This window comes from Orussus abietinus, unplaced genomic scaffold, assembly GCF_000612105.2.
Source record: "Orussus abietinus isolate OABI.00-Male unplaced genomic scaffold, Oabi_2.0 scaffold28, whole genome shotgun sequence".
Classification (NCBI taxonomy): Eukaryota; Metazoa; Arthropoda; class Insecta; order Hymenoptera; family Orussidae; genus Orussus; species Orussus abietinus.
Window position 1 is genome coordinate 1,241,846 of NW_019394431.1, and position 9,108 is coordinate 1,250,953.

The 9,108-nt window shown below is 35.4% G+C and overlaps 4 protein-coding genes across 7 annotated transcripts; 2 read left to right on the forward strand and 2 right to left on the reverse strand.

Moving 5' to 3' along the window:
- The first annotated feature begins 237 nt into the window (after window positions 1–237).
- LOC105701300 lies at window positions 238–3,376 on the forward strand. 2 transcript variants are annotated; one of them, XM_012427936.2, is made up of 5 exons: window positions 238–471; window positions 541–2,534; window positions 2,604–2,750; window positions 2,889–3,066; window positions 3,134–3,376. In XM_012427936.2, the coding sequence occupies exons 1-5, from the start codon at window positions 306–308 to the stop codon at window positions 3,148–3,150; spliced, it is 2,502 nt and encodes an 833-aa protein (XP_012283359.1). In that variant the 5' UTR covers window positions 238–305; the 3' UTR covers window positions 3,151–3,376. The 2 variants fall into 2 exon arrangements, with proteins under 2 accessions (XP_012283359.1, XP_012283360.1); XM_012427937.2 differs by having other exon boundaries at window positions 2,889–3,063.
- A 135-nt stretch (window positions 3,377–3,511) lies between these two features.
- On the reverse strand, window positions 3,512–5,288 carry LOC105701303 (U1 small nuclear ribonucleoprotein A). Of its 3 annotated transcripts, none has more exons than XM_012427942.2 (3): window positions 5,168–5,288; window positions 4,663–4,939; window positions 3,512–4,567 (listed from the first exon to the last, which is right to left on the reverse strand). In XM_012427942.2, the coding sequence occupies exons 2-3, from the start codon at window positions 4,897–4,899 to the stop codon at window positions 4,109–4,111; spliced, it is 696 nt and encodes a 231-aa protein (XP_012283365.1). In that variant the 5' UTR covers window positions 4,900–4,939; window positions 5,168–5,288; the 3' UTR covers window positions 3,512–4,108. The 3 variants fall into 3 exon arrangements, with proteins under 3 accessions (XP_012283365.1, XP_012283364.1, XP_012283363.1); XM_012427941.2 differs by having other exon boundaries at window positions 5,164–5,288; XM_012427940.1 differs by lacking the exon at window positions 5,168–5,288 and adding an exon at window positions 5,039–5,156.
- A 280-nt stretch (window positions 5,289–5,568) lies between these two features.
- Window positions 5,569–7,262, reverse strand: LOC105701301 (THUMP domain-containing protein 1 homolog). Its single transcript, XM_012427938.2, has 5 exons — window positions 6,996–7,262; window positions 6,753–6,908; window positions 6,417–6,661; window positions 6,115–6,343; window positions 5,569–6,004 (listed from the first exon to the last, which is right to left on the reverse strand). Exons 1-5 carry the CDS (start codon window positions 7,185–7,187, stop codon window positions 5,858–5,860), a joined length of 969 nt encoding a protein of 322 aa, XP_012283361.1. The 5' UTR covers window positions 7,188–7,262; the 3' UTR covers window positions 5,569–5,857.
- A 277-nt stretch (window positions 7,263–7,539) lies between these two features.
- Window positions 7,540–9,102, forward strand: LOC111673944. The gene is made up of 5 exons (XM_023432275.1): window positions 7,540–7,601; window positions 7,720–8,035; window positions 8,219–8,340; window positions 8,422–8,804; window positions 8,881–9,102. Exons 2-4 carry the CDS (start codon window positions 7,911–7,913, stop codon window positions 8,562–8,564), a joined length of 390 nt encoding a protein of 129 aa, XP_023288043.1. The 5' UTR covers window positions 7,540–7,601; window positions 7,720–7,910; the 3' UTR covers window positions 8,565–8,804; window positions 8,881–9,102.
- Window positions 9,103–9,108: the final 6 nt, after the last annotated feature.

The following is a 9,108-nucleotide window of genomic DNA, read 5'->3' on the forward strand; positions in this document are numbered from 1 at the left end:
TATTTTTAGATAGAAATTTGTGTTTAGTTGACACTTTTGTATCGAATACTCTTGAAAAGGGATTGGAGCGTTAGTTTAACTGAGCACGTCGAGTATCACATAGAGTGCAACGCGTCGAGGATGAAAAACCAATCAGAATTGCCGCGGTCCAATGAGGTTAAGCGCACTTCTGATTGGTTGGCCATTCTCAACGCGTCGACGCGATTCGCTCTATGCGATACCCCGGCCGGATTTCAATCTGAACGTTGGGCACAGTTGGATAATTGGCGGGTTAGACGTTAAAGAAGTTGTACGCGAGTATCAAAATGACAGATTTGAGACTTCAATATAAAAAGAAACCGCCTGGCTTCAGCGATATTAGAGAAAGCAGAGCCCTTCGAACAGAAAAATATGAAGAACGGAGAAAGTTACAACGCGCTGAGAATTTCTCGAGAAACCGAGATTTGCTTGACAACGAGCGCACAGACCAAGGTATGTTATCCTCTATTTATCCTTTACGCTTGTTCTTCAATGTCAAATAATGGTTTCATGAAATACTAGATGCAGTGGAAGACCGTTTGGCACAGCTTGCTAAATGGAAAGCAGCACGAGAACGGAAAAGATTATTTGATCAGCGACACAAGAAGCCTGTATTTAAAGTCGGTATTGTGCATCACAAGCTGTATTCACCACCGATCAAAATGGAAGACAATACATCTACAAATCAATCTACCAGATTATGTAAATGTATTCCTGCAAAACCTGGATTGCCGCAGAGAATCACCAGAGCGACCCAGAAACGCCTGGCAGCTAAAGCAGCTGCTAGTCATGTTAAAGATAAACTTGCAAATGTACAAAATGTTCAGAATACTGTCGAAGCAATACGTTTACCAAGTGACAGTTCCTTTGCACCAAAAGATCATAAATTTAAACCTCCCAAAGGATTAAGTAGTTATCCATTATTTGGACGTGTCCATTTACACGACATAACACAGGATAGTCCTGAGTGTTTAAGAGAGGATGTAAAAGAGAAGTCATTCTTTGAATCAGATATCTTGAGTTCTAAAGAAGAGCCTGTTGCAAATTCATCTATCGAAACTGTTACATTGCAATTATCACCTGATGATCATAATGTTAGCCTACAAGATACTGCCTCTAACGTGTTAAAAGATAATGATCAGGTTAAAACTATATCAGATTCGGATAATGATTCGATAGTTACTGGTATACAACAGATAGGTACACCAGTAATGCCAATAATGTTTTCTCCTTATGTTGTATCCAGCCGTGGAAAGAGTAATATTAGAAAGGAACTACAGATCCGAAAACAACTTTCCCTTTCCAATGTCTGTCCCACTAAGGAAACTATTATGGATAGTCTGAACATATCGATTGAAGATGAAGAAAGAACTGCAAAATATTTCAAGTTCCTCATGGACAAAGAGGCAAACCGATTAACGGATCTCTGTACAAGATGGACTGAAGAAGAACAGTCTGCATCCATTACCGAAGACGGGCGATATTTAATAAATCAAGCAGTCGGACAAACAAAATTACTTTTAAATAAAAAATTTGCAAGATTTGGGAAATTAGTACAAGATTGTGAAACAGGCGAAGGAAAATTATTGGTCACTTGCAGGGACTTACAGGGGTTTTGGGATATGACATACATGGAAGTTAATGACTGCATCTCCAGATTTGATAAACTGGAAAAACTTAAAACAGCAAATTGGGTCGAAGATCGGCCAGATTCTGCAAAACGAGTTTTAAGGAAGAAAGTTCCACGTAAAAAGAAAGTTGTACCTTCAAAACCAAGTATGGTTGGAGCAATGATTCGTGCAGCTAGGAAAGCAAAAGCTCCTCCTCAAAAGAATGATGCGGACAATGAGGATGATATAATTCTGATGGACAGAAAAAGATTGAGTTCTGTTAAAAAGGAATCAGAATCTGAAAACTACTTAGTTCCACAAAAAAGTATAAAAGAACCTGATTTTACAATGGTTCGCAGTTGTACCCCAAAAACTCGGAGAAGTACATCAAAAGCTCGACAACACGCATCCAAAGGATCTAAAGAAAGTACACCTAAGCCTTCAAGAAGAACTTCTAAAAGTCGAAACAGATCAGGTCCTTTACAGGAAGTGCAACAATCAAATACATCGAGCATGGTTAGAAGTCCATTGATAGCTATGAAAATAAGTTCAATTTGTAAAACGCCGGACATTAGATTAGATGATTTAGTGTCACCATGTAATTCGTCCCACGTGCCAGGAAGAAGTATACTCAAACGGTCAGATGATTCTATGCATATAGTTTGTCCATCACAATCTAAAAAACTAACGCACAAAGTTAATTTCAATGATACGGTAACATTCAATGAGGTCGATTTAAGCCCAGAAGGAAAAAAAGCAAATGATGTCTTGTATGGTAGTGATTTGGAGGGCGATAATACCGAATTTGAAGTTAGAGCAGAAAAGAAGCTGAACTTTGAGGATGACGGCTTTGAAGAAATTAAAGAAAATATTAAAATGGATACACCACCGAATCTGCAATCAATGGTAAAGTCAAGAATGTCAATTAATATTAATGGTTCACATATTCTGATTTCTGGTAATTCTTTGACACAGACTATATCATCAAATTTGGAAAACTTATTCGGGCAGGACTCTAAAGAAGCTTTACATGAATCCACTGAAGAGGATATTTTAACAAAACACTTACGAAATAGAGTAATTACAGTGCTGGCTACCCCTAGACGCAGTAGAGATAGAAAGGTAATGTCAAATGCAATTAAAAATTTAGATTCCTTCTTTCTAATTTTTTAAATTATTATTAAGAATTAGCTGGAGAAGATAAAAGTTATGTTAAAATTCTGAACCATATTTGAAATTTGTACATTTTGGATGTTTTAGAAAACGTTGGATCGTGAGGAAATTGAGGGAAGGTTAACGTCTAACAGTCCCCCTCTTATCAAACAACAGAGAGCAATTAAAAATAGAAGAACCATTGCTTCTATATCTACTACTTCGGTAACACCCAGTAAACAAGAAACTCCTAGTAGACGGAGACGTCGAAGTAGTGCCAAAGGTTGTAAGTATCATTTTTACTTTGGTTCCAATTAAATATTTCATGCATACTTATACTTCATTTTTTTCAGATGCTGCCAAAAGTTGAAGTCTGCCAGACTTTAATTAACTTAAATAATATTCAAGCAATTTTAAATATTTTATATGAAAGGACAAAATATGTACGTGTGGACGGTGTTAGAATTTAGGTGAACTAAGTTCCTTAAATTTATAGAAGTTTCTACATGTTTTTAAGCCGTTGAATTTGTACAATGTTACGTGTATGTTATGACGTTCAAATGTACACGGACATAGAATAAAAATTTGAATGAATATTTCAATTGCATTCAAAGATCAACTTTATGCTAAAGATGTGGTGATTAAATGTAAAAATTGTATATAATGAATGATTAAAATGTGGAAAACCCAAAACTATTACTAGAAAATGTAAATTGGATAACAGATCAGAATTTTGAAGTTAAAGATCTTAATACGTGATTCTTTATTGTTTTACTTACAATTTCTATTTTGTATGAAAATTAATACTTCTGCATTGACACTGAGAAAATTTAAATTATAAAAATATATATTTTAGTATACAAACTCTTTAAGAGTAGCATTTGTTATTGGTATACAACCTTTGTTGAATATTAAATTAAAGACTACAAAAAAGATCAAAATGGTTTAAGACAGTTTACTCAAGTCGACTACGTGTCAAGCCAGTTAGTTTTATTTTTCTTTCAAGATATAATGAGAAAGTACTGTACACGAGTACACTCTAATTTCATCTGACAAATACTTCTGACATTGCACAAAATGTCAGTTAAACCTGAATGCAATGGAAAGTATGTTACCTTTTGCATGATATTAGGTAACAACATACTTGAGACAGCTTGAAGCATTTTAAGACTTACATTGAAACGTAAAATATGCTTAAATTAAAACCCGCCATTAAAAACACTTTAAGGGTTTGGGGTGTCGGGTGAGGAGACAAATGAACATGGGAGTGTTCATCTGTCTCCAACAAATTCAATAATTTCATTAATTTCAATGATTCCTTAAATTTATTACTTTTTAGCAAATGATATTTTCATTGCATGCGACGGGGTGATCTTAAATCCTTGAAGAGCGTCTTTTGCTGCACCTGATTGAACTTCATTTTCAAATTCAACAAATGCTATGTCATGTCGATTAGGCACTAAACGCACTTCCTTGAATCCAGGGAATTGATTGAATAACATAGACAACATCATTTCACTGGTTTCATCTGGTAAGTTAGTTAAAAATAGAATTTGATTAGGTGGCTGTTCAGGCACAGTTGTGTTTGCCAATCCTGGATGTTGAGGTAGGCCAGGATGATATCCAATTTGTTGGGAATGTTTAGCTTGTTCTTTTGCCCTCTTCTTAGCCCTTTTCGCTTCCTCATCTGCCGCAGGAACAACTCTTTTAGGCTTTTTCGGTCGTTCTGCAAAGGTACCTTTCATTTTTGCTATTAAATCACTGTCCGTTTTGGCATACTGTATTCTCTGTAATTAAATAGTAAAATATGCTTAAATATTACACTATAAGCCACAATAAAATTACAGGCCTTTTTAAAAAAATGAATCGATATCATACTTACCATTGGTTTATCATAAAATGGGAATCCTTGCATAGATCTCAATGCGTTTGTTGCACTGGCAATTTCTTTGAAAATAACAAATGCTTGCCCCCGCATTTTTAAAGTCTTTAGTGCCACGATGTCTAAAATTTGACCAAACTGAGAAAAAATGGCATACAACGACTTCTTCAATTCCTCCTTCTTAATTTTCTCATTTAAATTATTAATGTAAATGGTATTATTTGGCCGAATATCCATTGTATTGATAGAATGATAAAATTATAGGTTAGACTTGAACCTGCAGCATTAAACAGGGATACAGTGAGTTAAGTATAAATACTCTATTAAAATGTATAAAAGGAATAAGATGAACTAAGCTTGCAAAAGGTAATTTTACCAAAATTATGAATAACAGCGACATTGACAACGAAATTAACAAATGAATATGATTGTGTACAAGAGTTGGTAAGGATGTAAATCAAAACATAAGTGAAAAAGTTAGTTTAGGAGCGAGAGACATACCAACCAATACTGTGTAGAATCAAATTGTAACGAAATTATAGCAACTTGACAATCAGTTAACGTTTATTTCTTTATAATCGACGCCACGACCACCAGCCGTGTGCCGCGTGCAAGTATGTATGTACAAACAAGTACAAAACTAGCGCGGCAATGCCGTAAGTGAAAATGTTTTTTTTTCAACATAGGGAATTTCATTGCCAACTTGATTAGAATTTGTAGTTTTCAACAGAGATGAGTTGGGAGATTGCTCACGGGCAGGATGGTGCGATCGCATCCTGTGCTGCCCTCTGGTTTCGTACATTAGCTTTCACCGTTTATTGCCCCCAAGGGCGGCGCAATGAATTTGTGGCGGTATCAAAGTTATATTTTTATTCTTGAATACATGGTTTGCATAGCGCCGGTGCATACAACATAAAAGTATTTCCTTCTATTTTTATAGAATTTTTATGAAACTAAATAAACAATTTTTCAAAGTATAATAATATTAAGTCGTATCATAATATTAAGAAACTTTGTCATCGACAGCTTCCATTAGTCCTGCACAGTGTCTGAAACTTTCTCCTTTTCTGTTCCATCTTCAACTTCCGTTGAAGTCGTGTCTTCCTTTGTGTCATTACCTTTGTCAACTTCTTTAGGGGTATCTTCATTTATTTGACTTTCCTGTTCTTTATTTTCGTCAGCTGTTTCTTTTATTCTATTTGTCTTCTGTGTCCTCTGATTTTTCTGCTTCGGTGGTTTCACTTTCATCCTTTTCCTCTTGCTCCACTTTATCACTTGTATTCTTCTCATCTACAGATTTATCAACCTGTTTCTCCAATTCGGGTGGCTTATCTTGTGAATTCTGAAAGGAATACTAACATAGAAAAATGGAAAATACTAAGAAAGGCATTTTGAATAAAAAATTCACGAGTTATAAATCTATTTAATTACTATAAGTTAACTTATAGTTACCTCCTTCTGTTCTTTCTCTTTTGGGTTGCATATTTCCAAAAGATTATACTTCTTATATTTGTAATAATCTGGAGCTATGGCCAAAAGACAAAATCCACGTATAACTTCAACCACTATGGCAATCTCTGGATTCTTAAGATCTGCCTTGTTATCTGGGTTTTTCTTTACTACTAACTTTGCCAAATCCTCTATCACGTCATTTCGATTCATACTGTTATTACTGTGCCGGCTAAACAAATTAGAATTCAATATATTTCTGTTACATTTTTAGTTATCTAAATTTTCCTACTAAGAAAACTTACTTGAATACGATACAAAATGTCTTAGGTTCCTGTGAAAAATACTTCTGAAACAAGACGTCTGCTTTGGCATTTATGTCATTCATATTAGCTTTGCAGACGACTTCGATTGGTAGTATCCTTAGTAAAAACCGTGTATGTTGTTTCTTTGTTTCATCCAACTCTTTAATGATTGTAGAAACCACTTCTAAAGGATTAGGTAAGCTACTTCGTATGAATATAACATTTTTTGCACCTGTGTCTACAACCTGTAAAGATAATTTTTTTTAGTTTTCTGCATATGTACGGAATTGTACTACAAAAAATATATATATGAAACATGAAAGACAGAAATCATACCTGAAATCTTTTCTGCGAAACATCTTTCTTCGATACTGCTTTTAATTCATCAAGTTCTTTGTTTATAGCAATTAAGATATCCTCTTCGGCACCATCCTTCTCACCTTCAGGAGGGTCTCCGTTTCCTTTCTTCTCATCCTTGAGTTCACCACTTGTCTGCGTAAACAGTTAATAGATTATTTCATGGTTTCGTACATTACCTCCGTAGTGACGATATATTTTAAATTTGTGATTCTGTACTACCTTGATCCCTTCGGGTCCGTAAAGCTGAATAGAGTATTTGTCGAGAATCTTATACGCGTCACGGACGCAATCCTTCTCGCGGAAATTGCACGTGCACAGAAAGCCGGTCATCCCCGATTCCAAGACGAATTGTTTACGCCTCTTCTGATTTCCATAATTGGAGAAGTAATTCTTCTTTCTCTTCACATCCATTTTGTATCTTCTGGTATGTATGTATCTTCAACGCGTGTATGAATTGCTGAAACCACAGAGTAGCAGAGAATGCCTATGCTGTATATTTCGAGTGAGTATGGAGTCCCACTGAGCGCGTCGGGTGTCACACAGAGTATGGCGCATTAACGATTAATGACCGTTGGATACAAATTATTGAACATGGTGCATATTATGGCAGCAGTACGATCAGTTAGCAGTATCGAGCATCGGTTTCTAGTCTAGATAATTCTTTGCATCAGTCTTAATTTTTGGCGTCAGTGAGGTTGACTCGGTACTAAGGCTGGAATATGTCGCTATAGAAATATTGTTCCAGTTACATCTGAATTATTCGGTTTAATTAACCTGGTCTCAACTAGGTGTCAAAGTTCATTTCAAGCAATCGTTGAGCCGTAGGTGAGAACAGATTAATTAAATGCTTTACAGTTTAAGATTAAGTTCTGATATTTGAAATGACGCCATTTGCCGCCGCCAGCGCAAAACGAATTTGTCTCTTTCATACACATGTATTTAGGTTATACGGATTTCTCTATCGTTTCCCCACCACCTTCCACGGATTTTCTGAAATAAGATCTGGCAGCACTGGTCAGCGACCGTCAGTCGGATTGTCAGATTTTGGCGGATTCAATTGAACCGAACGGTTTTTTGTACAGTATTAAAAGGTCGAGTTGTGATCATTGTTGTTTTATTCAACACACACGAGAAATGGACGAAAACGAACCAAGAAACAAAAATCAAATCATGGAAACGCCAAAGATCAATTACATAGATATGACTTTGTTAAATACTCCAAGACCACAAGCTTCGTCCACGGTTGAACGGAAAAGCATGTAAGATTTGAATTTTTTCTCGGCCTTGCGGTTTTGATAAGATTTGAGATTACAATCCTGATTGAGGAAAGTCGGATACCGCTTGAAAAACAAAATTCAACTTAAACAAAATTTCACTTAATACTTTCTATAAAAAAAAGTAGAAAAAATTCATATAATATATTTCCATAATTTATTTTTCAGATTAGCAGCACGCATGCCTGACAAACGTTCAAAGGATATTAGATATAAGCGACCACTTTTAAGCGATGAGATGAAGTATTCTGAGGACTCTTCATTGGGAATTATTGAAAATATTTCTTCTTGTTAGTACATTTCAGTAATTTGATACAATATATCATCTCAATAAATGTGACATACGTAATCATTGTTTATGTATTTTATAGTGCTCGATGATACTAGAGAGTCGACTGAAGGTTCGAAACTGAAAAGTACAATTGACACGGAAAGAGAGCTTGCCCGGAAAATACTTCAAAGGTGCAGTGAACAAAAAGCATATGCCAATATTGGTATGTACAGAAATATCTGAAGTTCTCTTAACTATTTATTACATTTGCCAAATCTTTCAGAAATCGACAAAGAAAAGGATTTGAATCAACAAAACTTATCAAGTGATAACACTCCATCAACTTTGATGAGTTCTGGTCATACACTTCTCAGTCAAACTTTTACTCCTGGTCTCAGTAATTTTCAAAGTTCACCCACAAAAGATGTAGCTACGTTGAATGATAATAATCCTACTCCTGCTGTTCAGTTAAGCACTGCTGGCGTAAGTTTAAAATGTAATAAGGTACAATGAGATTATTTAGTTATATAAGTTATTAATAATTAAAATAATATTTTAGATTAACTTTGAGCCAATTGAGATAACTGGACGCTCATCGATATCGAGTAAAGGTTCGGGACAACTAGGAATTACAGCAAGTTCCACGGAAGGAATAAGTTTCAACACAGTTAATGCAGAAATCATGGCTCAATTTGCTAATGAAGAATTTCAGTCCGGCTCTCGGGCGGCTAGTCTTTTATTGGCTGATGAAGTTTCATGGCAGCAAAATCACCCATATGCTTTGCCG

Bases quoted from the DNA above. Each gene is read 5' to 3' on its own strand.
- LOC105701301 (XM_012427938.2), bottom strand. From the start codon at position 7,187: ATGGATGTGAAGAGAAAGAAGAATTACTTCTCCAATTATGGAAATCAG. The intron at 6,909-6,995 runs GTAGTACAGAAT...CTGTTTACGCAG, and splicing joins ACGGACCCGAAGGGATCAAG to ACAAGTGGTGAACTCAAGGA. The intron at 6,344-6,416 runs GTAAGTTTTCTT...TAATTTGTTTAG, and splicing joins ACATTTTGTATCGTATTCAA to CCGGCACAGTAATAACAGTA.
- LOC105701303 (XM_012427942.2), bottom strand. From the start codon at position 4,899: ATGGATATTCGGCCAAATAATACCATTTACATTAATAATTTAAATGAG. The intron at 4,568-4,662 runs GTAAGTATGATA...ATTTAATTACAG, and splicing joins CATTTTATGATAAACCAATG to AGAATACAGTATGCCAAAAC.
- LOC111673944 (XM_023432275.1), top strand. From the start codon at position 7,911: ATGGACGAAAACGAACCAAGAAACAAAAATCAAATCATGGAAACGCCA. The intron at 8,036-8,218 runs GTAAGATTTGAA...TTTATTTTTCAG, and splicing joins ACGGTTGAACGGAAAAGCAT to ATTAGCAGCACGCATGCCTG. The intron at 8,341-8,421 runs GTTAGTACATTT...TGTATTTTATAG, and splicing joins TATTGAAAATATTTCTTCTT to TGCTCGATGATACTAGAGAG.
- LOC105701300 (XM_012427936.2), top strand. From the start codon at position 306: ATGACAGATTTGAGACTTCAATATAAAAAGAAACCGCCTGGCTTCAGC. The intron at 472-540 runs GTATGTTATCCT...ATGAAATACTAG, and splicing joins CAACGAGCGCACAGACCAAG to ATGCAGTGGAAGACCGTTTG. The intron at 2,535-2,603 runs GTAAAGTCAAGA...TCTTTGACACAG, and splicing joins CACCGAATCTGCAATCAATG to ACTATATCATCAAATTTGGA.